At 35.6% G+C, this 27,935-nt stretch overlaps 1 protein-coding gene across 3 annotated transcripts; it reads left to right on the top strand.

The window, feature by feature from the left end:
* Nucleotides 1-85: 85 nt before the first annotated feature.
* Nucleotides 86-27,290, top strand: LOC127432240 (dematin-like). 3 transcript variants are annotated; one of them, XM_051683159.1, is made up of 15 exons: nucleotides 5,661-5,770; nucleotides 12,310-12,370; nucleotides 12,692-12,754; nucleotides 14,631-14,786; nucleotides 15,596-15,640; nucleotides 16,180-16,312; nucleotides 16,485-16,529; nucleotides 16,705-16,848; nucleotides 17,514-17,623; nucleotides 19,293-19,398; nucleotides 20,687-20,751; nucleotides 21,254-21,313; nucleotides 21,769-21,834; nucleotides 24,242-24,322; nucleotides 25,840-27,290. In XM_051683159.1, the coding sequence occupies exons 2-15, from the start codon at nucleotides 12,362-12,364 to the stop codon at nucleotides 25,951-25,953; spliced, it is 1,197 nt and encodes a 398-aa protein (XP_051539119.1). In that variant the 5' UTR covers nucleotides 5,661-5,770; nucleotides 12,310-12,361; the 3' UTR covers nucleotides 25,954-27,290. The 3 variants fall into 3 exon arrangements, with proteins under 3 accessions (XP_051539116.1, XP_051539118.1, XP_051539119.1); XM_051683156.1 differs by lacking the exons at nucleotides 5,661-5,770; nucleotides 17,514-17,623; nucleotides 19,293-19,398; ... (3 more) ...; nucleotides 24,242-24,322; nucleotides 25,840-27,290 and adding an exon at nucleotides 86-570 and having other exon boundaries at nucleotides 16,705-17,482; XM_051683158.1 differs by lacking the exons at nucleotides 5,661-5,770; nucleotides 17,514-17,623; nucleotides 19,293-19,398; ... (3 more) ...; nucleotides 24,242-24,322; nucleotides 25,840-27,290 and adding an exon at nucleotides 1,222-1,357 and having other exon boundaries at nucleotides 16,705-17,482.
* Nucleotides 27,291-27,935: the final 645 nt, after the last annotated feature.

Here is a 27,935-nt window from a genome sequence, read left to right as displayed (position 1 = left end):
CTTAAGTTGCTTATGTCTCAAGTTGCTTAAATCTCATATATTATTTAAATAAATATAACAGCGTATGTAAAATTCATAATTTATCTCATACATTTAAAGACTGAATAACTTCATTGCATATCTCTGTCAGTTCCAGTCTGCATGTCATGCGCTCGTGCTCAGCGCTTATGTGTGTGACCGGGGATTAACATAAGGAGACGTGTTTACTGTCCCGTCTGGAGTACAGTTGTTTTAACTTTAATTTCGCTCATTGCTTCGCTATCTACTGTAAAAGCTGCTTCTGACCCGCATTTCCTCCACAATGGCCGCGTCCCAATCCAGCGACAGCGTAGGGCAAATAGGCGCGCGCAGCGTTTTGAGCATCATCGACGCGTTTTAAATCAGGTGACTCGAAAGTCCCTACGACGGCCAAATATGCCGCCTTGGTATGCAGCTAACCGGGGTTTGAGACACGGTTAATGTGGCAAGCGCAAATGAACGCGTAAAACGCGATGTTCTTGAGTGGACCTTTAAAATTCTGCATCTTGGGACGTGAAGGACAGAACAAACAGCTGGTTTAGCATCTAACAGGTAGGCATGCGCGTGATGTTTATTTCCTCCAACATATGGCTGGCAGGGGATGCGTGGGACTAAATTATTGTCAAGTCTAGAAATGCTCGAATTGTTTACATTCATTTATGGTTTAAAAGTCAGGTATTGTGTTCATGTTGAGTGTGACTTTTTGTGAACATTTTAAGTAATTTATCATAAGCGTTCATATCAAATGTACAGATGCAAAGCATCATCGGAAATGTGTCTTTTATGCACACAAGAACCTCACTACCACTAGAAGGGAACTAGAAATTGTATCTTAATTTGAAAAATGTGGAATAGCGTTTTAAAAGTCAAATATGGAAATAACATTTGCCTGAGTGCTTTTGGTTGGGCCATGTACGGCAATAACCTTCAACAATATGTTCAGATCTTATGAAGAACCTGCTTTATACAGGTCTGTCCTTTGACTGTTCTTATTTATTAATTATTCATGAATCAACTAATAATGAAATCTTTCTCTTCTTAATAGTGTAACAAAAAGAAAAAAAGGGCAAAATTGCACAAATTTATATATATATATATATATATATATATATATATATATATATATATATATATATATATATATATATATATATAAAATATCTCAACACTCAACAACTTTTGGGCCAGTTTCTCTTCCCAGTCCTCCCCTGTCAGTATTCCATATGCGTGTACACATACATCTTATAAATGTTATTTGTTCCTCAAGGTGCCGCTGTTGTTTCAGTTCTTGGCTTGATTTACATTTGACATTACTATATGACGAAGAAGCAACATGGAGGTAAACTATAGCAAGTGTAATGCATCAACAGTATGATAGCTATTGTTATTTGAGTGTACTACTGAAATTATGTAAGTTGTGCGTCTACTTAGACTCAAAAAGTGCCTGAGGAAAATATATACTGTATGTGTAGCATATGTAGCTCAGTGTTTGTTTGACAGCCAGACAGTTGCATCTCATGAAATTTCAGTGTGGAAGTAATGAATCCAGTTCTATATTTGTTGCAAATGCATTTTTTATGTTGAAAAAATAAAACATCAAAATATATCAGAATATATTCTATTCTCATTTTTTTATTTTAATTGTCTTGAAAATGTTTTGAAAATTTGACACTATCTGGGCATTTTGTTGATACATTTGTGATAGATATACGTGTCGGGTCTCTAGACCTGGGTATGTAATAATGTTTGGCAAAACACATTCGTTTTGGTAGATTTTTTTTTTTTTTTTCAGTGTCTCGAAATAATGGCAAACAAACTTTTTTTTTGATTTTTGAATTTAAAAAAAATTAGAGACCAAAACAGCAACAGTCCCATTGCTGCCACTCACACGACAGCTGTGTGTTCCCGCTGCTTTAGTGTTTTCCTGTCAAAAGCAACCGGAAACTGCTCCTTCCTAAGGAATACCTTATTGGAATACTTCTTTAGAAGATATGTTATTTTTTTCTAAGTTATTTTTATATTAGTTGATTTTATTAGGCCTAGATGATTAAATGTGATATTGTTTGCCATATATAAAATGAAATATTTATAAAGCGTATCAATTTATATAAAATATGGATGTATTTTTATGAATGATACAGTTTTATTAGTTTATCAAACCCATAAACACTGTAAACCTGAATAAGTTAGCAGAACTCAAAAAATTTGAGGTAATCAGTTAATAAATTCCAAATTTAAGTAAGTGGAACTGTCAGGTTTTGATTTTGTACTATTTATGCATGCTGATTTAGATTAACTTGAAAAATTAAGTCGGCTAACTCATACATTTTGATGGCACTTAACTTTTTTTTTTTTTTTTTCCAACACAAACCAGTTATTTCCATCACTTTATTCACATAAGTTAAGTCTGACTAGTGATTTGCTTAATTATGGATAAAGTAATAAGATACACACTTGCGATCAGTCCTCAAGCTAAGCTCAAGCTCCACTCTTCACCGTAATGGTAACCCCCAAAACTACAACATAACAGATACTTTTCTAAATGGCAACATAAAACATTAAACACTAATAAGTTTCCCCCTTTGCATTCATGTTGCAAAAACACATAAAATAACACATAATTTTAACATTTACTTTCCCTATCGAGTCCCATGCAAAGCATGCTGGGAACAAGAAATTCCCTGCCCAATTTGAGTTTACCCCCCAAAAAAAAAAAAAAAAAAATGTAATTCAGGTATTTAAAAGGTGACAGTTTCGTGACCTCAAAAGAAAGAGAATGTTCTAAATAGGCCTACTCATCAAGATTAATTTATTTGAACTGATCTGAATTATTTAATTTTTCCCTACTCATTACAATTAATTACTTTGAGCATTGGGGTTTACAGTGTATCTTCTAAAATCCATAAATTCAGATGTATTTTATATGTTGCAGTAACTATTAAATGTTTGTGTATTAAGCTCTAAAATTCAAAGCCATGTAATCAGTCATCATTAGGTGACTAATTAAATTAGATTACCAGTGTTTAACAAATACCATCAGCTTTGATTTATATTTGTGGAAATATTAATCAAAGGATTGACTCTGCACACAAATGAGCTCTTTGCTGTTATATTTCCTCTGATGACACTGTGATTTGACTGCATTGATGAGGCAGTGACTTTCTCATCATCATATAAAAGGATGTACGATTTAAGGAGCATAAAGTAAGATGCTGATTGTCTAGAGATCCAGAGATTCCTTAATTCCTTATGGCCTGTTCCCTGCTGGCATTGAACACCTGGTATTTTCACCAGTAGCTGAATATTGATGCGCATTTATTTCACATTCTCCAATGATAGTGAAGATCAGGCAACAAAATGAAAAGGGTATGTAGTGATGGAGATTCATGAAACAAGTTATTGACTAAACATTTGTTTGATATTACAAATCCAATTAGAGAGCAGATGACCTCTCTTTCCTGCTGTTTGATTTAGATCGGGTTTGCATGGAAGATCAGTGCCATTGCAAAATAACAGAACTTAAAGGGATTGTTCACCCAAAAATGAAAACTCTCTCATAATTTACTCACCCTCATGCCATCCCAGATGTGTTGGAATTTTGTGTTGGACTTTCTTTCTTCAGCAGAACACAAATGAAGATTTTTATTTAAGAGTATCTCAGCTCAGTAGGTTCATACAATGCAAGTAAATGGTTGCTAAAATTTGAAGCTCAAAAAAGCATCATACAAGTAATCCGTACAACTCCAGTGGTTAAATCAATGTCTTTAGATGTGATCTAATAGGTGTAGGTGAGAAACAGATCAATATTTAATTGTAGTAAGTCCTTTTTACTAGAAATCTCCACCTTTGACCAGCCCCGACCAGTAGGCGGTGATATGCACAAAGAATGCGAATTGCCAAAAACAAAAGAAGAATGCAAGTTAAAGTGAAGGTTTATATATATAAAAAAAGACTTAAATATTGATCTGTTTCCCACCCACACCTATTAGGTTATATCGTTTCACAAGATATAGATTTAACATGTTTGGATTACTTTTATGCTGCCTTTGTGTGTTTTTTAGAGCTTCAGAGTTTTGGCCACCATTTACTTGTATTGTATGAACCTACAGAGCTGAGATATTCTTCTAAAAATCTTCGTTTTCGTTCTGCAGATGAAAGAAAGTCACACACATCTGGGATGGCATGAGGGTGAGTAAATGAGAGAATTGTTATTTTTGGGTAAACTATTCCTTTAATGCAAGTGATGTGTCTGAATGTTGTTATTTAGGATCCATATGGAGCAGAGGGTGATTTGTTGTAGAAGTTATACTGCAATAAAATATGGATCATAATATGATCACTTTCCTAGACATTAACAATCTAAAGTGGGATCTAAAAGCCTGAGAGCGCTAGTAAAATAATTTAGCATTTTGCATATTTAATACAAATGTTTTAGACACAACTTATATTACCAGAATAACAATTTGAGTTTAAATGAATTTCTTAACATTTTTACTATACTATTAATTTAATGACTGCATGTACTCAAGCTGGCAAGCTTATTCAAAATTATAATCCATGTTTATCCCAGATGATTTAAGAATGTTTCAAAGAGCATCTTGTGTGATTCAGTGGCAGCAAGGAAATCTGATTTTTTTTGTAGAAAGTTGACATGGTTAATGTCATACATCTTTATCTGATAGGGATCTAATCAGAAAAAAAAAAAAACGTTCCGTTTGTTCTCTGGTTTACATTACATTTTAAATCATTGATTTGTTAATGTGGTCTTAGATTTTTGGACCCCACAGTATTTTCTTTGACAACTGTTTTTCCTGGTTGAATCTGAAATGATAGCGTAGTTTAGGATACAGTGCGTTTCTAATGTTGTATTCACAGAATTGGCCCAATATTCTGTTCTATTCTCAAAAACTGTCAAATGAACTGTCAAAATGAATAATAGTTTTTCACCTCCTGTCATTTAGATTGCAGTGGAGTGCTTTACTATGAAAGGGAACTGGGAAAAATCACAGGTTTAATCAATGGGACACTAATCTGATTGAGCAAATCCTGCAGTCAGTCTCCTCGCTGGTCTGATCTTCACAGTTAGACTCTTGAGTTAAACAAACCAAGATCTTGAGTTCTGCTAAACTGCAGACACAGCTTCCAGGCATATGACCTGGATAGTCCTTCATACGGAATGAAAACAAAGCTTGAAAACAGAAACATGGCAGCTCAGATCACGTGCACCACAGTCTGTTTAGAAGAAATGGGGTGGAGCTAGGAAGGGGTTGTTTATGGCCCATGATGTGCAGCATTGTTCTAACAAGAAAGAGATTTTTGAGAGGAGGGCTTCCTCTGGCTGTTTATGTCTAGATAGTAATACAAAAAAGGCGGTGTAGAAGCTCCCAAGCCCTCACCCTATCACATGTGCTCCCGATGGAGCAGAAAGGCCTCACCGAGGATTGTATCCTGTATCCATCAGGGCTGCCTGGAGAATTCTCGTCAGATGTGGAGGAGCATTGCCCCAGTGACACAAGCGACGTGCCTGATTGGGCGTTGGCTGCTCTTTCTCTGCAGAGATAAGTGCATTTCAGTTTGGGTGGAGAGAAAAGTGGGTGGGGTCTTATAGGCAACATGCAGGGAGAGAGAGAGAGAGAGAGAGAGCGAGAGACGATGAGGACTGAAGAGAACAGGACAGGGATGAGAGGAAGTCTGGATCTCTCAGCATAGGATTTCCTCTTCGTCATAGAGCGGGAGCTGAGGTGGAATCCTGGTGTGTATTGTGGTTTGTTTTGCCTCCAAAAATGACCCTTTCCTGTTAAAGTAATTCTGGTCGGTCCCTTCCTTAAAACTGGCTTTTTTTATTTGATTAATTTGTTTTAATTAAGCTATTGGATCTTGATGCTGAGTTCTGTGCAGTTTATGGCTCAAATACAGAATAAAAAAAAGAACATTTTATGAATAATAAAATATATATATATATATATATATATATATATATATATATAATCAATTTAGTTTGAGTCAAATAACTATTTATTTTGGTTAAACCAAACCTAATTATTATTTATATCACATTCAATTTAGGTTTTTATATTTAAAATGGTTTAGTCTGATGTTGTCTTTTGCTTAGATATTGGACAAACACTTGGATTTAACAGTGTTTGAGAGTTAAAATTGTTTATTTGCATGCATTTTTGTATTTTTAGTTGTAGTTTGAATATAATAGCGACCAGATTTGAATTTGAACATAGATATAAATAATGGTTTGCTTTAGTTTAACTAAAAGAATTGGAGAGGTGGGACAAGTGATTTTACTTTAACTTAAAAAGACAAGTTAAAATTTTTGTACTGCATATTTGAGTCATTCACTGCATATGTCTAGCTAAATATTAAGATTCCATAGCTTTCATTTCATTAAATAAAAGAAAAAAAAAAAAATTCCAAGCAAGGGAAAGCTTTACATGTTGGACATGTGTGTGGGTGGGTTTGTGTGGTTTACAAGGACGTTTTTTAGGTTAAAAACGGGTAAGGGTATTATGCTATAAATGTGGTTTATGAGGACATTTCTAGTGTCCCCATAATTCAAATCGCTTAAAAAAACATAATAAACAATGCTTTTTTTTTTTGAAAATGTAAAAATGCAGAAAGTTTTTTTGTGAGGGTTAGGGGATAGAATAGAATCTATAGTTCATACAGTACAAAAATCATTATGTCTATGGAGAGTCCTCATAAGGATAGCCGCACCAACGTGTGTGTGATGATAGAACGTGGTCTTTTTTGCCTCAATGAGAGTGTAAGCATTAACAATCATATTCTCTGACTGCTTACTCATGCATGCTAAAACTCCCTCTTGGATGGGAGCTAAAGGCATGCTATTGATCTTATGAGTGCACTGCCTTGCTTCCTTATAAACAATCTTTTTTCTATAATGATTAATAAGTTAAGAAGCATTAAAACAGGTCTGAAACTGCTACTTAGTACCGTTGGTAATTGTAGATAAGTTCTGTTTTTTTTTAGGAGTTTGATCAGTATGCTTTATACTATGTTTTTTAGGGCTGCCAATCGATTACAAATTTTAATCGAATTAATTACATGACATGCAGATTAATTAATTGCATACATAATTATTTGCTGAGAAAGGCACCCAAATAAAGATAATTCATTTAAATAATGCCTAATAATTCAAATATTTCTAAATATTATATGTAGGGCCTATAATAAATATATGATACAGATTGAAATTCAGCTTAAAATAAATTGCATTATTGTGGTAGATGAATACCACCTGTTGTATTTCTTAAGTGGTTCTCATTCTGTCCTCCAGGGTGACCCAAAGCATGCTGCTGTCATCAGTCCACATTAAAAACAATATATTAGAATATTATTATGACATTGACTGTTTAGAAAGATATCGCCTGAATCGGGCGGACTGGGAAGAGAAATGGGCCCAGGATTTTACATAGAAACTGACCCAAAAGTTGAGTGGGTGGGGGGCCTAATTGCCTAACTGCATAACTGCAGAAGAAATCTAGACACCCCACGTTTGACATTTTATATAAAGTGCTTGGGTTTGGTTCTTTTCAGATGGAGCTCTGTCATTTTTCAAATGTCTTTTTTTCCCCATTGAAACACATTTTCATTACTGTAGTGACGTCACTTGAGGTTCATCATGCTAGAGCGAAGATGTCCAACTAATCATAATTCAATTAATTGTGTTGATAAAAAATGGATACATTTTCATCATTGATTTTTATAATTTAAGTGATATTTAGATTGTATTGATTAGTTGTTGGATCCCTCTGAATATTTAGGCCCAACAAATTTTTTAAATGCTTAATTCACAACAACTGGTTTCAATGTATTTATTAAATGAAAAAAAAAAAAAAAAGTGATGCAGTTTTAAAAATTTTGATATATTTCACCTGTTTGCTCACCTAAGAATCATATTTGCCCAAATTCCATGATCATGTAAGTCTAACACACACTTTATTTGTTGGAGAGTGCGTGGTTTTAACATAATAGTCATCGTGCTACTCTTAACTAGGTTAGGATACCTCTCCAGCAATCTTAAATAATTTAGGAGCTGAGACCAAGTCTTAATACTTATGAACTTTTATGAATCACACTTATTCTTAATTCTAGGAATAAGAGCAAAATGACGTCATTCTTAGAATTTTGACACACTTAAGACTAAAATTTTACTCTTAACGGCTTTATGCATACGGCCCCTGGTCTCGAGACACAATGTAAAAACTATTGAAACGAGCGATTCAGACGGAGAACAAACAACAACCATTTAAGTGTTATTTGGAGTAGGCCTATAAATTAATTTCACGCTCAACTTGTGCAGTTGTTGGCTGTCATAACAACTCAAAGTAGTTAATGATATGGTAACTAACCTCGGACCATCGCTTCATAACATCTACATACTCAGGTGAGGCACTGTCTATAAAAAACGGTCATCTTAACTATGTGAAGTATCGGCGCTATAGATTCACATGTTTTTTGACAACTTTTACACATGTAATACTTTACCTGCTAAGAATAAACGCTGATGCGGGTGAAAACACTGAAGACCTGAAATTGAAAACAGGCGAACCGTGGAACACTATATATATATATATATATATATATATATATATATATATATATATATATATATATATATATATATATATATATATATATATAATATACTGTATATACATATATATAGATGGATAGATAGAGGTTCCCAGTCATCAATCACTGAGGGCAATTTAAAAGAGTGCGCTAATAAAACTTGACGTCATCCATAGCAACGAGGTCAACTCCGCCTTTACTCTTATCTTAAGATTTCTGTACAAAAAGTTGCTCTTAGCAGTTTTGTGAAATAGGTTTTAAGCAAAAACTCCTAGCTAGGAACTATTTGGGGAACTCCTAGTGGTAAGATACAAATCTTTGTGAATACGGGACCTAATCTATTGCTTTCACTCAGCTCATTCCTAAAATCTTTGGGTCATTATTTCAATGACATTTTGCTTTGCCTTTTGTTTTGTATAAATGTTTGCCCTTTTAGAAGTCTATTATTGAATAAATCTCTTAAAATTATTTAAAATATGATAAGATTTTTACAATATTTGTATAATTATTATAATTCAACTTACTGAAAATGCTAAAAATGTAATAACTCCCTTCAACAGCTTGCTTTTTATGAAGAATATACAGTTCTAGACATTTCTGGAATCACAAGTTTTAAGGAAATATATATATATATATATATATATATATATATATATATATATATATATATATATATATATATATATATATATATATATCTTATAATATAAATATCTAATAGCCTACATGGGGGGCCTTCAAATATTTTCTCAGACAATGGGGGGCCTTGGAGTCAAAAAGATTGAGAACAACTGCAGTAGATAACTAGTGGACAATGAAAGACCATGCTTGCAAATGGAAATATAGGTTGCCCATATATGTTAACGTTAAATATTTATTGAAGTAGGAAATGGTCCTGCCAGGATTAAATCACTGGTAAATCAAACTTTACATCAGAGCATTGTGCTCAAGGACTCCCTTTTAGCCAGATTGGACTTGAATTACAGACAGCTTGATGCAGATGGGTCCCTTCTTCTCAGATGGCAGGCCATTTATATTGTCCTCAGGGTGATCAATCTTGTCAAAGAGGCGCTGAGCTTTTTTAGCACACAGTCTCACAACGTCTTTCATGCCAGAGTGGACCCGACCTGAGCTGATCACTAACCATCTTAACCAGCAGGGACAGCTCCCTATGATTTAAATCAGGCAGGGGAAAAAGATATTGTCCGAATAAGAGTAACAGTGAGGCTGGTTTGGAATTAGAAATCATGACCCACTGCCTTTTTTCTTGAAGGTCTATTATTTTAGTGGCAAGCATTAAGGTGCCACCTTTTGTTGACACTGTTCTTGGCTTTGGAATCATCAACTATAGAAGGAAGGTTTTAGGCTGTGTAAGGATGAATCCAACATGATGATCTTATGGGAACTCATAAGAATAGTATGAGATGGTGAATTTGTTAGAAATTGTATACAGCCTTGTTTGTGTGAAAATGTATGACTTATACTGCAAAAGGTAAATCTTACAAAGAAGTGTAATCACTTTACGTAGACCCTAAACCTAACCATGATAGTACTATAAAAAGCCATTTCGTGTACTACAGAATAAAGCTAAACTTCCGGGATCAGAATGTGCATTCGTGATATATTTTTTAATTTGAACCCCTGACCTAAACCCCATACCTAAACCTAACCATACATTTTAACCTGATTGTAATTGATAAAAACATTTTGTGTACGACAGAAGAAAGGATATATGAGGGGTTTGAAGGAGATGAGAGAAGTGCATGTGATTGGTTGGTATAAGTTGTTTTGATTTCCTACGAATTCACCATCTTGTACTATTCTTATGAAGTCTCGTGAAATTAGGTTCGATGAATGCCCTGAAAACTGTCAAGAAATGCCCGGGTCGTATTTTACCCCTAAATAATTTTTTTATTTAAATGACATGGAAAGCTCAGCTCACCTCACCTCATGTGTGAAAGTCAATAATGGCCAAAACAAACTAACAATTGAAAACCATTAGCAACCCAGAGAGAACTTCCCCCGAATTGGGATCAAAAATCTGTTTTTGCAAACAGAGCATCATTGTCTACAATTTTAGAAGCAAGGAAATATATTTAAAATGCCTTGAGGCTCTCGTACTCTACTCAGAACTTGTTTCCTAGGCGAGTGAGTGTCTTGTCATAAAATATTCAGGGCTGTTGGTTCCTCAACCTTATATTAAATTTAAATTACTATTAAAGCTAATTAGCACAGTTAGTGAGTTCCAACCCAAAACCATCTGTACTATATTTCATTCCCATTTTAGCTCATTCAAAAGTTTTTTGATGCCAGATAGAACCTAGTAAATTCTATGGACAGTGTAGCATAGCTCAGGTCTGAGATTCCTATAAGACCATAAAGCTGGTGAAGTTGAAACTGGGTGAGCCAGCTTGATGTCACTCCTTTCCCCCACATTAACAGGATGTCCCTGCATCAAATGAATTAGCGTCTCATTTCAGAAAGACATTATTCCACTGATCCCTTTAGTGGAAATCAGACGACTCCCCAAAGCCTGTTCATACTGAAAGTAGTCGTTAATGAAATAGTTCACTCAAAAAAGAAAATTCTGTCGTTTACTCCCCCTCATGTTGTTCCAAAGCCTCAGTCACCATTAAGTTTCATTGCATATTCTGACAAATATCTCATTTTGTGTTACATGGAAGAAAGAAAGTAGTATGGGTTTGTAACAACATAGGTTGCATAAATAAAGCTAGAAGTTTCATGTTTGGGTGAACTGTCCCTTTAAGAGGAATTATTTGGATAAAGGACAAGCATTTCTAAATATGTGATTGCAGTGACAGATGCAACATCTGAAATAACCTTGTTATCTAAATATCCTCAGATGAATAATGAAATGTGTCAAATATCAATGGGTGTGTTGAACACCCTTAGTGGGAGGGAAATGAAATAGATTGGCTGAATTTCAGGACTGTTCTTGTGATATGGTCTGCTAATCTAAGATGGGGTAATGTAATGCTTTATGCTGAAACAGCAACATTCAGATGGAATTGAGATGAACTCCTCAGAATTTCACCATGCTGTTTTGGAGTACAGAGACTGTAATTTCAGCTTTCATCTTTGTAATATTGTGGTCTATATTAAATTATATCAAAACTTTACATTGTATTACATTGTACAGGAGCATAATTTAATTTAATCGTTACATTTTATGAAGAAAATATTTCCAAAAATTATAACCACAATGCTAGGCTGTTGTGGATGGTTGTTAGAATGTTGCTATGCAGTTGCTAAGGTGTTCTGAGTGGTTGTTTGCGTGTTGCTATGTGGCTGCTAGGGTGTTCTGGGTGGTTGCATACTGGACCAAGTCAAGTCTCTATAAAATTTATGACATGAATGTAAGTGTATGGGATTTTTCACTTGTTTATTAAATTGCAAGTCTGCAATTAGAAAAGTAATACAACCTATCAATAAGCCACATGACTTGAGGTATCGTTCATGTCTATAACACAAATAGTGTATACAGGACAGTTACATGCCAAAGTGTAACACTTTGGCTTAGAGGTTTGAACAACCCCAACCCTAAGTAATAATGATAGCATGCCTAAATATAAAGGTAACAATTGAATTACTGCTGCCTCTTAAGATCCATAACCTAATTTGCTTCCATTTTCTATTCACATTTGCCCCTTTTATGCTTTATTGCAGAACTGTGTGACTGGAAAAACAAAAGACGAGAGTTTTATAGTTTGCCCCTGTCATGCAGAAGGTAATATGTGCATGTTATGATACTTTCCTGAATATGCTGTTTAATTTAATGGACGTTATTGACATTTTATTTTATTTTATTTTTATTTATTTTAAAGGCTGATCCATTTTATTTTTGTCAGTAAACCCATTAAAGTATGATAAGGTCTGCTGTGTTTTTTCACATAGTAAGAAATGAAAGGGGGCGTGGCAGAGTGACAGATGTGTCATCAGTTTGATTGATGATATTAGATATAGATCTTATTTTTCATTAACAACATGTCATTGAATCGCACCTGTTAATTATGACCTGTGACCACTTTGATTTGGCCTACTGCTGCAGACGGGGACGGCCCCTTCCTCCCGGGGTCCTAGTGCGCCAGGCTCACCGGCCACCTCCATTGTGGTAAGTCATTAGTTTTAGAATCGTATTTGTGTGCAATATACAGGTGCATCTCAGTAAATTAGAATGTCGTGGAAAAGTTCATTTATTTCAGTAATTCAACTCAAATTGTGAAACTCGTGTATTAAATAAATTCAGTGCACACAGACTGAAGTAGTTTAAGTCTTTGGTTCTTTTAATTGTGATGATTTTGGCTCACATTTAACAAAAACCCACCAATTCACTATCTCAACAAATTAGAATATGGTGACATGCCAATCAGCTAATCAACTCAAAACACCTGCAAAGGTTTCCGGAGCCTTCAAAATGGTCTCTCAGTTTGGTTCACTAGGCTACACAATCATGGGGAAGACTGCTGATCTGACAGTTGTCCAGAAGACAATCATTGACACCCTTCACAAGGAGGGTAAGCCACAAACATTCATTGCCAAAGAAGCTGGCTGTTCACAGAGTGCTGTATCCAAGCATGTTAACAGAAAGTTGAGTGGAAGAAAAAGATGCACAACCAACCGAGAGAACTGCAGCCTTATGAGGATTGTCAAGCAAAATCTATTCAAGAATTTGGGTGAACTTCACAAGGAATGGACTGAGGCTGGGGTCAAGGCATCAAGAGCCACCACACACAGACGTGTCAAGGAATTTGGCTACAGTTGTCATATTCCTCTTGTTAAGCCACTCCTGAACCACAGACAACGTCAGAGGCGTCTTACCTGGGCTAAGGAGAAGAAGAACTGGACTGTTGCCCAGTGGTCCAAAGTCCTCTTTTCAGATGAGAGCAAGTTTTGTATTTCATTTGGAAACCAAGGTCCTAGAGTCTGGAGGAAGGGTGGAGAAGCTCATAGCCCAAGTTGCTTGAAGTCCAGTGTTAAGTTTCCACAGTCTGTGATGATTTGGGGTGCAATGTCATCTGCTGGTGTTGGTCCATTGTGTTTTTTGAAAACCAAAGTCACTGCACCCGTTTACCAAGAAATTTTGGAGCACTTCATGCTTCCTTCTGCTGACCAGCTTTTTAAAGATGCTGATTTCATTTTCCAGCAGGATTTGGCACCTGCCCACACTGCCAAAAGCACCAAAAGTTGGTTAAATGACCATGGTGTTGGTGTGCTTGACTGGCCAGCAAACTCACCAGACCTGAACCCCATAGAGAATCTATGGGGTATTGTCAAGAGGAAAATGAGAAACAAGAGACCAAAAAATGCAGATGAGCTGAAGGCCACTGTCAAAGAAACCTGGGCTTCCATACCACCTCAGCAGTGCCACAAACTGATCACCTCCATGCCACGCCGAATTGAGGCAGTAATTAAAGCAAAAGGAGCCCCTACCAAGTATTGAGTACATATACAGTAAATGAACATACTTTCCAGAAGGCCAACAATTCACTAAAAATGTTTTTTTTATTGGTCTTATGATATATTATAATTTTTTGAGATGGTGAATTGGTGGGTTTTTGTTAAATGTGAGCCAAAATCATCACAATTAAAAGAACCAAAGACTTAAACTACTTCAGTCTGTGTGCACTGAATTTATTTAATACACGAGTTTCACAATTTGAGTTGAATTACTGAAATAAATGAACTTTTCCACGACATTCTAATTTATTGAGATGCACCTGTATCATGGTTTTGGCTAAATCTGGCAATGCTAATCATTGTACTAAAGTCAGTTAGTCCTGAGACTTACAATTATGGTACGATTCTGGCCTGAAAGGTCAAAAGCTTTCGGTTTCAAAGATAACAAATTCCGCTCTATTTTCTAGCATAAAGCACATGCTTGATATCCCAGTTCCAAGGAACCCCATGAGGCATTTCATAGGACAACTATTTCTTTCTCTATAAATCAAGCAGATTTTTAATCTCTCTCTCTCTCTCTTTTCCCAAAGGCAAGAATGGACAATCAGGTCATTGGATATAAGGACTTGGCAGCCATCCCCAAAGACAAAGCCATACTCGAGGTGGAACGGCCCGATCTGATGGTGTACGAGCCACATTTCAATATCTCGGCCCTGCATCGGACCGGTCTCTCCAGAAGCAGAGAGGTTAGCATACCAAAGAGAATGAGGGGTGAATTAATAAAGAATGTATTGCACCCATTAATAGCGTTGTTTATTTGCACATGCTGTCTGCGTTGTTTTAGCACCCAATTCAATAAAGGCCTGGCACACTCACGGCAAAGTGCTTCTTAGTTCTTCGCTTAGGGCAAAAAGGAGTTTGAAACAGCTGAGCAATGACATAATGTTTGCTAACATTAAGACACCTGACACACATAAGACACATCTTGCACGTAAGATGACACATAAGTGAATGGCCACTTTAGTTTTGTGAATAAGGCACAAGCTAAAAAGCCTTATTTACGTAGATAGGAGGTGTGTTTGCACTGAAAAGAATGACAATGACAATTACTTAAATACAGTGGAGCGCTATTCTCGTGCATCAGGCACATGGTTAAACTGGATTGCGGGTGGTTAGTAAGTAAAATGCAAGTTTTTGCGCTTTAAATACCATGTGCAAAACTGCCGCAACTGTTTAGTGAATTTGCCTGTGAGTCTCTTTTTAGATCAAGTCTTTGTTTCATTGTTCCATCAGGATGCATTTAAAAAAAGTTTATTGCACACTTTACAACAGCTATTGTAGAGTGAAATCAAGTCTTCTGGACAACAGGAAGCTAGATTTAATAGTAAGATGTAGCTTTAAACTTTAATTTGTTATTATTAGTCAAACTTTGTTAATGCATGTTAAATAATTGTGTGTTTGTGTTTGTGTGCCTGATACTGAGCCATTTGAATGTCAGGCCTTGAAAACAATGCATGTATATGTGTGTTCTGTTTTCTCTCCCTGTCTCCTCCAGAGATCAATGTCACCTCATTCCATCTCGCCCCCTCGTTCCCCTGAGGTGAGACATCAAGTCTTTCAATCAGGATAGTCACTGGTCACTAGCTCTAACTACCACATTAATGTTCCTAAACACTTAAAGGGATAGCTCACCCCAAAATGAAAATTCTGTCATCATTTACTCACAAGATTTTCACTAAAATGATGACAGAACTTTCATTGGAATCAATGGGAATCACATGAAAGATGATATTCTTGAACATTGAGACTGTAATAATGTTTTAATGATACAACCTAGATATCACTTATTGGCTTAACAATGAAGAATCGCATAAAGCAATGCTCAATGCTGCTAGCTGCTGTTAGCATGGTTTACAATCAGGCACAGGTTTGCGGTGTCATTTTATTGACGCAGGCAGTGAAATATGATGGTCTGGCTTTCGTTAACATGCTGAGTTGTGCTTTAGTTGTCAAAATCTGCACTTTGGATCACAGCACAAGAAAGGTTATGTTACCATAAGCATAAACATTTAATTTAGCATATTACAGAATAATAGAAGGCATGTGATAAGTTTGCAAATTTCTTGATTTTTTTTTTAGATATTTGCCTCAAAAGAGCCAAAGGAGTGGCCCGAGCAGTGGTCTCCCGGAGGATCCAACATGGGCTCCACAGTGCAGCTCTGTAATATCAGCCCTGCATCCAAGGGTCCCCTGCACCACTTCCACAGACCAGGTCGGATAAGTCATGAAAGTACTTCTTTTGACCAAATAATTTTTATTTATTTTTTTACCTTACCATTGCAATTTGGGTGTCTATATCTTACTGTTTCTGCAGATCTATTGCATTACAACTGTACTTCTACTGCACTAATATATAACAGGATTTGTATCTATTTTTATTTCAGACAGTGGCACCAATATCTATAAGAAGCCTCCAATTTACAAACACGGTATTTGTTCTTTTATTATTTATTATTAATTCATGATTTAAAAAAATAAATAAACTGAGTATTTTATTAAGGGACTGTTTAACTACATACTGTATAGAATAATTGATTTTCAAAGATAATGACTGGTATCATTGTGCTGGTGATGTTTTGACATTTATCTTCTCCCTCTTTTCAGAAAGACATACTGGAACATCCAATAATAAACAGGATAATATCATTGAGTCCTCCAAGTTCCCAGCAGCCCAGCCGCCTGATCCCAACCAGCCTTCAAAGATAGAGACAGAGTACTGGCCATGTCCACCCTCTCGAGCTACTATGGGTAAATGCACACCAACATTCATCGGTCCAAGTTCACATCTCTCAGTCTCATATAATGTACCGTGTCCTAACCAGGCCCATCTCTTCCATGTTTATCTGTGTTGTTTACATAAGCAACAACATAAGGTACAAGCGAAAAGACTCATTTATGTTGTTTGGTGCCACAGTGAAATCTTTTTGTCCAAAATTCCGCTCCACAGCTATATATTAAAGACTCCCATGAAATCAAAATTGGAATTGTGTGGGTTTTATTCCGTGTCTATTAGCTTGAGGCTATATGCTAACTTTCTCCTAATAAATCACAGAATGAATGGCCTTTTTAATCCAGATGGACCAAAAGTATTGACGACAACATCTCCTGCTCAGGGGCTTATGTAGGGGTGAATCACCTACACCAGCTAAATTTGGCTGGTGAACACCATGGCACCAATACCATTCTGGTTCACCAGCAAGACTAGCACTAAACCAGTACTAAACAGCACAAACCAGCCTGGACCAGCATGGAAATAGCTGGTCTTAAACTGTTATGGTGAAGAAAGCATGTTATAATGACTATGTGTATTGTCATATAGTTCATTAGAACATATTCTTCTCATAAGGACATCAGGAAGATGCGTTTTTTTTTTCTATCTTTTTTCTTTTTTAATTCCTGTCAGTTTCTCTCAGAGATTGAGTGGAGGAAAAAGGCAGTCGAGCAGGGAAAACCAATCGAGGATGATGAGTTTGAAGACCTGACTGAAGATGCAAAGTTATTGCAAGAACAGGAACTTCAGAAGGTTAGAGCAGAAAGTCTTGACATACTGGCTGTGATGTTACAAAATGTTGAGGCTCATGAATTAATTAAAGGGGTAGTTCACCCAAAAATGAAAATTCTCTCATCATTTACTCACCTTCATGCCATCCCAGATGTGTATGACTTTCTTTCTTCAACAGAACACAAATGAATAATTTTAGAATAATACTCTTGTAAACTACCGGTCAAAAGTTTTGAAACACTTACTCATTCTTTATTATAATTTTTTATTCACATTTTAGAATAATAGTAAAGCCATCAAAACTATGGAATAACATAAATGGAACTATGGGAATTATGATGTGACTAAACAAATTCCAAAATAAATCAAAACTGTGTTATATTTTAGCAGCTTCAAAGTAGTCACCCTTTGCCTAGAATTTGCAGAAATGTACTCTTGACATTTTCTCAACCAACTTCTTGAGGTATCACCCTGGGATGCTTTTAAAACTGTATTGAAGGAGTTCCCATCTATGTTGGGCACTTATTTGCTGCTTTTCTTTATTATTTGGTCCAAGTCATCAATTTTAAAAACTATATTTTTTTTAATTACATTTTAGTTTTATAATGAAATAAATTAATATGGTGGCACAATTATATTTTTGTCTACAAAACTAATTTCAAACATTTAAGCATACGCCTTCAGATCAAAGATTTGTAAGATCATGAGAAACATTTCAGTCAAGTGTTTCAAAACTTTTGACCGGTAGTGTAGGTTCAGTCAATGCAAGTGAATGGTGTCCAGAACTCAGAAAGTCCAAAAATGACATAAAGGCATAAAAGTAATCCATACGACTCCAGTGTTTAAATCCATGTCTTCTGAAGCGATATGATAGGTGTGGGTGAGAAACAGATCAATATGTAAGTCATTTTTTTTTTTTACCATCAATCTCTACCTTTGACCAGCCCCAACCAGTAGGTGGCTGAATGTGAAAGTGTAGATTTACAGTTAAAAAAGGACATAAATGTTGATCTGTTTCTCACCCACACTTATCATATCGCTTCAGAAGACGTGGATTTAAACACTGGAGTCACTGATGTCATTTTTGTACCTTCTGAGTTCTGCCCACCATTCACTTGCATTGTATGGACTTACAGAGCTGAAATATTTTTTGAAAAATCTTCATTTGTGTTCTGCAGAATAATGAAAGTCCTACACATCTAGGATAGCATGAAGGTGAGTAAATGATGGGAGAATTTTCATTTTAGTGTGAACTATCTCTTTAAGTAATGCATTGATCATTTTAAATAATATTTAACTGTTTTCATAAACAGTCATTCTTGCTGTCCAATGAATATTTCACATAATTAACATTGCCACTGTCACTTATCGCGACCAGACAGCCACAACAAGCACCCATGATATTAAAAAAAACAAATATCAGCACCGGATCGCCACTTACTATGACACACCAAACACTCAAAAACTGGAGATGTGTTCTCTGTATTAGGCACGTTACTGACACAAGCTGTTTCAAAAAGTGGTGGCAGTTTGTCTTGAATAAAGCAGAACTGGGAATAATTTCTCTTCATCTTGATGATTAAGTGTTTTGTTTTGGGGCCATTAAATTGAGTGCTGGAAGGATATGCACGCACATGAGGCCAGGGCTTAATGCAGCTCTCTAATCATGACTGGCCTGTTTGTTTTTCAGATACAGTCCAACTTGGGCAAATTAATTCTGAAAGAGGAAATAGAGAAATCAGTGCTCATTCGCAGAAAAAAACGTTCCCTGCCAGATGGGACAAATATAAACTTGGGTACGTGATGTGTTCAAAACTGTGTGCAAATTGTGTTTGAGTTATTTAATTTGAACACAGTCTGTTTTAGAAAACGTAATGCACTTCAGCATTAGTGATTTTAGGAAGATTGGAAGAGATATTTCACCCCCCAAAAAATAAAAATTCTGTCAATGAAAGTGGCAATGAAAGTGAACAGTGCTGAGACTAACATACTGCTTTACATCTCTTTTTGTTTTCTACGGAAGAAAGTCATATGGGTTTGGAACACCATCAGGGTGAATAAATTATGACAGAATTTCCATTTTTGGGTGAACTATCTCTTTAATATATGTATCCAGAACCTACTTGATATAGAAGATCCATCTACTAAAAGTAGATATTGCTTTTTAAATGAATCATTGTATTACCTTAAAGGGATAGTTCACCTCAAAATAAACGAAGATTTTTAGAAAAGTACTTCAGCTCTTTAAGTCCATACAATGCAAGTGAATGGTCATCAGAACTTTGAAGCTCCAAAAATCACATAAAGCAACCATAAAAGTAATCCATAAGACTCCAGTGGTCACATCTATATCTTCAGAAGCAATATAATAGGTGTGGGTGAGAAACAGATCAAAAGTCCTTTGTTTACTCTAAATCTACACTTTCACTTTTACATCTTAAAGTCACCACATGTGCCTGTTTAGTTTCACTTTCACATCTGAATGTGAAAGTGGAGATTTAGAGTAAAAAAGGACTTAAATATTGATCTGTTTCTCACCCACACCAATCATATCGCTTCTGAAGATATAGATTTAACCACTGGAGACAAATTGATCACTTTTATGTTTGCTTTATGTAATTTTTGGAGCAACAAAGGTCTAATCGCCATTCACTTGCATTATATGGACTTACAGAGCTGAGATATTCTTCTAAAACTCTTTGTTTGTGTTCTGCTGAATAAAGAAAGTCATACACATCTGGGATGGCAGGTTGTAAATGGTGGGTGAGTAAATGATGAGAGAATTTTCATTTTTGGGTGAACTATCCCTTTAAAGATTTAACAGTAAGTGTGTGGTTGTGTTATTTCATGGGTGTACTCTGTCCATGTCAATGTCCATGTTTGTATGCAATCAGTAAATGCACTGCATTCTGCTGATCTCAAAGAGTATATAATGCACGTTGCCCCAATCAGCAGCTCACAGAGGACACCTAGTGTTTAAATGATGAATTGCCCATATTGTCCCTGTCCAGTTTAAATGGTTAAATGGATAGTTAAATATCAGAATGACCGCTCTTCTAACAACTCTTTCATGTTTCATTGCAGAATCATCAGCCAGTGGTCATAAATCCACCTCTCTACCTCCTTGCAGTCGAACAGGCCTCACAAGGGTAGGAGAGGTCCTTTCCTTGTGTTAATTCATACAGTATAAAGGGGTCATAATATAATAAAAAATAAAAAAATGTTTTATACTTTTTATTATTTTATATTTTTTATGTTCTTATATGGAGCCACTAATTAGTGCAAACAGTTCCCGGCACATGCACAGACTATGGGTTCAGAGGAAGTGCAGTTAGAATAATCGGCTGTACAGTGCTCAATCACTCTGCTAATGACAAAATTTACATCACACGCTCTGTACGCATATTCGTACACATACACATTCAAACACAAGTATACTTTGGGATTTAGATTCTGTCCCCATTTACTTAATTTAATGGGAAAAAATGCAATAACAGTGAATGGTGACTGAGACTAACATTCTACCTAGTATCATCTTTTGTGTTTGATGGAGGAAAGAAAGTCATATGGTTTTGAAACAACATGAAGGTGAGTAAATGATGACAGAATTGAAATTTTGGGGTGAACTAATTATTTTTCTAATTTATGTAGCTGCAATCAGCAGACTTTACCTCCACAGACAACGGAAAAGCAAAAACAGGTAATGTTTTAGTTTGCACAAGCAGGCAAATTGTGCCATCCACATATTATAAATATTTCTTTAAGAGTTCTTTTTAAATTACTTAATATTTTTAATATATTATTATATGTATGTTTTTTGTATGTTCCACAGGTGTACAGGTAAGATGGTTTTCTTAATTCAATTGAATGCATGGCTATAGCATTTTAGAATATGCCCACAGCTGGCTCAATAAATTAACCACATTCTTGTTTGCCTCTTCCTGCTACTAATATAGCTTGGCATTGTATAGAAGACATTAGCCAACACACCTTTAACCATGGATTCAGACTCATTTGATCACATACTTTTTGCATACTTATTAATAATGAGAAAAATGACTTTCATTATTGCGGGTGTAGTGAGGCCCACCTCAATAAATTTGCTGTCTCGTTCTGGTCTCCTTTGTCCTGGGGGTCATTTTGATGGGCTGGGTGGTGTTTTATAGAATGGCGATTTACAGAATGGGAGAATGGACAGAGGAAACTCTCTTCCTAGTATTCTGGAACAGAAGGTGAGGCAGATATACATGCTTAATAAAATGCACTTGTGTAACAAACCTTGATACTCAAGGGGGCGATAGAGTTACCTTCAAAAGTCTGTGTCATTACATTGAATATTATTATTTAGATAAGTTTCTAGAAGTATATTTACTTTAACATTCTTGTTCAGCTATATTCTCTTCAAACTGTTGCTCCGCCATGATAGTAGTTGACTTAAAAGAGAAATATTACCATAGAAGCGGACCATTCACACTAATGTCCACTATACCGCCCCTAGTGGCAACGTTGAGAATGCAACGTGTACATGTGTTAAGAATTGCTGTTTGACACGTTTTGGCAAGTAGGTATAGCTGCAGCCTGGAGATCTCCAAATGGGACGGAAACTCCAAAAGAGGGTGGGGTAACTCCAGAAGGGGGCAGAGTTACTCTAGAAGGGGGTTGGGCCAACTCCAAAAGGGGGCGACACTCCAACTCCAAAAGGGGGCGTACACGGTTGGGGTTAGGTTAGGGGCTCTGTAGGCCAGCTTTGCTGGCGGTTTGGAGCTCTCACCCCTTTTTGAAGCTCTGCCTGCAGTTATATCATTTTGGAACATGACAACACATGAAATCAAGCTTGCGAAGTTAGAAGCGTCTGCGTTCACGTACTAGCGTAGGTTTCGGCCTTAACACTCACAATAAGAACACCTCCAAAATTTTTATGCCATTTTCCTCTTTTCTAACGCAATGACTTGCATTCAATTACATTTCATGTTGCCTTTAAGCCTTGCATCCATTGAATGTAGAATTCAATATAATAGTATTATTGAATTTAAAGGGATAGTTCACCCAAAAATAAAAATTCTCTCATGATTTACTCACCCTCTTGGCATCCCAGATGTGTATGACTTTCTTTCTTCTGCAGAACACAAACAAAGATTTTTAGAAGAATATTTCAGCTCTGTAGGTCCATACAATACAAGTGAATGGGTGCCAAAATTTTTAAGCTCCAAAATCCACATAAAGGGGGCATAAAAGTAATCCATATGATTCCAGTAGTTAAATCTGTGTGTTCAGACACAATATAATTGGTGTGGGTGAGAAACACATCAATATTTAAGTCTTTTTTATTTATTTATTTATTTATACATTCTCCTCCCCACCCAGTAGGGGGCAATATGCATGAAGAATGTGAATCACCAAAAACAGAAGAAGGAAAATGTTAAAGTCAAAGTGAAAGTGGAGAATGCCTGAGCAGGGAGGAGAATTTATAGTAAAAAAGGACATAAATATTTATCTGTTTCTCACCCCCACCTACAGTATCATATCACTTCTGAATATATTGACTACGATTACATGGACATCAGAAAGTGGCTTGTTGCGAGAAAACAGCATTCCTGTTTACATGCACAGTTTAGACGGCATGCTCTTTACTCCCATATACATGCGGCTTGGTCAGTAAGCAGCTTTCTCCAAAGCAACGTAATTTTCTTGTGACACTTGTGTAAACACACATGGTGTCCGAGGAAGACTTCACTATTGTACTCGCTGTGTTTGTTTCCTTAACTTACTATCATGACCTGCAGCTGAATTGCGACGCAGTAGTGGAGGTTTCCCTCTTACATAAAACTCCGGGATTCCCCCAGTGTACTAGCGCATATATGCGGACATAAAGAACAGTCGATATTTTACATTGGTGTGTATAAATGGATATGGTTTATGTGTATGTGATTTTTCCAGAGTACCCCCAGAAATTTTTAATTCTTTCTGCTGTGTTGACATGTTGTTGGGCTCCATCCTATGACGTTTGTTATGCCGGTGTTTTCCATGCACACAAACTCTTCAAACACCCATCAGAACGCTGCTTATGCGTTTACATGACCACAATAAGCTGCGTTCTCCGAGAGAAACCTAGGTGTGTTAAACCGTTTTTTCTTAATCCCTTAATCGGCGTAAGTAAATTAGCGTTCTTGTTTACATTACGTTTCAGAATGCCGCTTTCTGCTAAAACCTTGGAATAAACCATTTTCTTAAGTGCATGTAAACGTGGTCATTGATTTAACCACAGAGTCGTCTAGAGTACTTTTATGTTGCCCTTATGTGGATTTTAGAGGTTCAAAATGTTGGCACCAATTAATTTGCATTGTTGTACAGAGCTGAGATATTCTTCTAAAAATCTTCAGTTGTGTTCAGCAGATGAAAGAAAGTCACACACATCTGGGATGGCATGAGTGTGAGTAAATTATGAGAGAATTTTCATTTCTGGGTGAACTATTCTTTTAATATAAAATTGAAAACTTTGGAGGCTGAGCATGTATAACACATTCTCCCTTGAGCAAGCCATTGATGTATGAGATGGCGAGTTTTCTGTGTCTAGTGAAACAAAAAGGACAAGTACTGCATATGATGTCCACAAATCTTAATGAATTTCCCTCTCATCAGATATATCCATATGAAATGCTGGTTGTGACCCACAGAGGGCGCAGTAAACTTCCACCAGGTGTTGACAGGACAAGATTAGAGGTAAATCACTAAGCAATATATATATATATATATATACAGGGTTGGGAGGGTTACTTTTGAAATGTATTCAGTTATATTTATTAAGTAAGCTAACACAGGGTTGGGAGGGTTACTTTTGAAATGTATTCCACTACAGATTACAGAATACATGCTGTAAAATGTAATTTGTAACGTATTCCATTAGATTACTCAAGGTCAGTAACGTATTCTAAATACTTTGGATTACTTCTTCAGCACTGGTAGATTTTTTCACTTGTTTTGACTATAAAAACTCTGTCAGTACAGTAAGACAAAATACACGTTAAAAATACATTCTCTGAAAAACCGAAATATCTTATGCAGTGTTGTTTCTAAAACAAGATAAAGCAAATTGATCTTGTTTTAAGGATTTTTAGATATTTTTACAGGAAAACAATAAAAAAAATTAGCATCAAGAAAAAAGAAATTATGATCCAACATGAATTTTCTTGATAAAAACAAATGATTGTATCTGGTAACATGTGCATGTAAAATGGCTAGAAATAGCATTTTGGCTTAGCGTAAAGCTGACAATTTACACAAGGTTTATTTCTATTTCTTCTGCTCCAAACTTACTTCAAACTTACTTCTCTGTCTGCTCGTATGAATGTAACACATCATAAGAAAATGTTTCACTGCTGTTCAAATGCACTTTGGATCACATCATTTATATGTATAAATGTTTCCCATCTGAAAGGACTAAATATTAAATGAAATAATAAATGACAATAAAATGCAAAGTAATCTCTTCAGTAATCAAAATACATTTTGAATGTAACTGTATTCTAATTACCAATGATTTAAATTGTAACTGTAGTGGAATATTGCATTTTAAATACGTAATCCCATTGCATGTATTCTGTCACTCCCCAACCCTGTATATGTGTTTGTATGTGTGTATATATATATATATATATATATATATATATATATATATATATATATATATATATATATAAATTTAATTGTTTTGGCACTTACATATTTTGACGAAGAAAAATGCATAAGATTCTTTTTAAAGGCATTTCAATTCAGTTTGAAAAGAAGACTACAGTGACTTCACAAATCCAATTAAAATCATTAGCAGCATTCTCTAACACAGCGTAAACTATAGTGTGTTTATTTTAATAACAGAAGTATGTAATTATTACATTTAGTGTCATTTTAAAAAATGTGTCAAAATGACCTGCAACACCGCGGAATGGTTATGATTTAAAACTGACTTAATACACACACACACATGTATATATATATATTTAGGTTATTGTATTGGAGCTCTCGTCTCATCTTGAGGAATACAATAAACAGGAAATTGCCTGTATTGTCAGTATTGATTGTATACTGTTACAATCACAATCAATTTCAATTAATATACTGTCAATATCAATTCTAATATTGACAATTTGATGTTGTCACGTAGTTGGGTGAGGGGACGTGTCAGCTCTGACTGTACATAAACTCATTGATTGTTTTTATTTTGTTTGTATCTACCTTTAAAGAGACATTTGTCTCCAGAAGAGTTCCAGAGCTTGTTTGGAATGTCCATCACAGAATTTGATCGTCTGTCACTATGGAAACGGAATGACCTGAAGAAGAATATGTCCCTTTTCTAACATTTGGACATTTGGACTTGGACACTCAGACTCTCTCCCTCCTGAGAAACCAATAAAACCAACTCTAATCTAATATGGATGCTATGCAGACATTTCAAGATAAGAAAGCAAGATGACCACATTACCAGATGATATTTCACATATACAGCAGTCTGTGTCTGTCTGCGGTGTACATTAATGACAAGCTCCATATCTGAAAAAGCAGATTACAAGTGATGGAATCAGCCTGATCTCATGAAAATTACATGACTGAGGAAACATTAGCAAAATGATATTATGTGGTTCATTATACGAATTGCGGCAGTTTCAATGTGAAATGTCCACTGAGGGGCGCTGAAATCGTTGTTTTACTTTAGATTTATGTGAAAATGACTTGTAGCGCCTCTTGTGTTTATTTCAGCAGAAAACAGCTGTGATACATACTGTAGAACTAAGCATAACTCATTTTGCAGAAATGTAGTTATATTAACATGATTCTATGAGACCAGGTTGAATGGAATTACTCCAGTCCCCATCTTTATGCCTTATGTCTCTATTTCAATTCTTAAAGTGCCCAGAGAAATGTATTATATAGGCCTATATATTTACACAATGTTTAAATCGTAAACCATCACTTTTCTTCAATTGTGGTCACTGATACTACACTTTTTATATTACAATGTGATCAGACTTAATTTATTGTATTCCAAACATGTATGCTGCTGTACATATTTCATGTTTTTTATTTATTGTTGGTGTTGATATGTAAAAATTCAGCTTCAACAATCGTTTGATCAACTTTCTGACACCTATAAAAAAATAATAAAAAAAAACATTCTTGATCATTCATTAAAATAATGCATGGACCCTAAGTCTATATATAATTTATTCAGTTTGACCATTAAAAGACACTACAACGTATGACTCCTAATCATGCAAATATAGATATGTGTTTATATTGTGGAAATATATCTAAGCTCAGGCTTGGTGCTAAGCTCAGGCTTTTGGTCCTCATACACTGTTGGCACTAGATAGGTCATAACTTTTGAGTAAATGACATTTCCAAAACTACACTAGAAGATCTTTGCTCCACATAATGCCACTAGCGAATCCAATTTACTTGGGTTTGGAAGCTTGGTTTGGTCAGTTGTCTATCCATTGCTACTCTAATGTTAGAATTTACATTCACTGTCGGATTTTTTACTGCATTCAGTAGTTGCATTGCAGTGTCCTGGAATACTGCATAGGTGTTACTAAACCATGCATTGCATGCTTACAATGGAGAATGTCTAACAGTTATGTTCATAAGTTTTATCACCATTTTTCTGTAACAACATTGTGCAATGTTCACAATAAAAGCTTCATGTTAGATTTTGTGCCATTTTGTTTGTCAAAGTTCTATGTTGCCAGATCTTTAAGTAAAAAAAAGATTTTTTTTATTTTATTTTATGTTTCCGGTATTACAGGATGCCAATTTGGTATATTTTACAGATTACATCTTTATCCCAGCAGGTGGTGACAAATGAGTGTCTTTTATGCTATGATTGAGTCACTGAACCTTGAGTGAACTGATTCAATAAGAAAACAGAGTTGTTAATAACTAAAACAATGGAAGTGAAATTATGCTTAATGCTTAGGCTTCTTTTGGAACTATTTTTACTGGCAATGAAGACGAAGACTAACTGGCCAGTCTGAAATGTAAGTTATTCATCATTATTTACATGTTTGTTGAACTGTTGTATAAAGGCAATATCACACTCGCAATCAAGGCTGCATTCAGAACAACAGCAACCTTGCTTCTCTGATGTTACTTAAAGGTACTGTAAGAGATGTTAGCTGTTTTAGAACTTCCATGAGACATAGTCACTGAATAAGGCCACGTCTACATTAATTCATTTTGCTTCATTTATGCCTCTCATCCACATTAAAATGTCTATGTATTATATAACACACAGGGTTGGGAGGGTTACTTTTGAAATGTATTCCTCTGCAGATTACAGAAT

The sequence above is a fragment of the Myxocyprinus asiaticus genome, chromosome 42 (assembly GCF_019703515.2).
Source record: "Myxocyprinus asiaticus isolate MX2 ecotype Aquarium Trade chromosome 42, UBuf_Myxa_2, whole genome shotgun sequence".
NCBI lineage: Eukaryota > Metazoa > Chordata > Actinopteri > Cypriniformes > Catostomidae > Myxocyprinus > Myxocyprinus asiaticus.
This window is presented reverse-complemented; position numbering and strand designations above follow the sequence as displayed.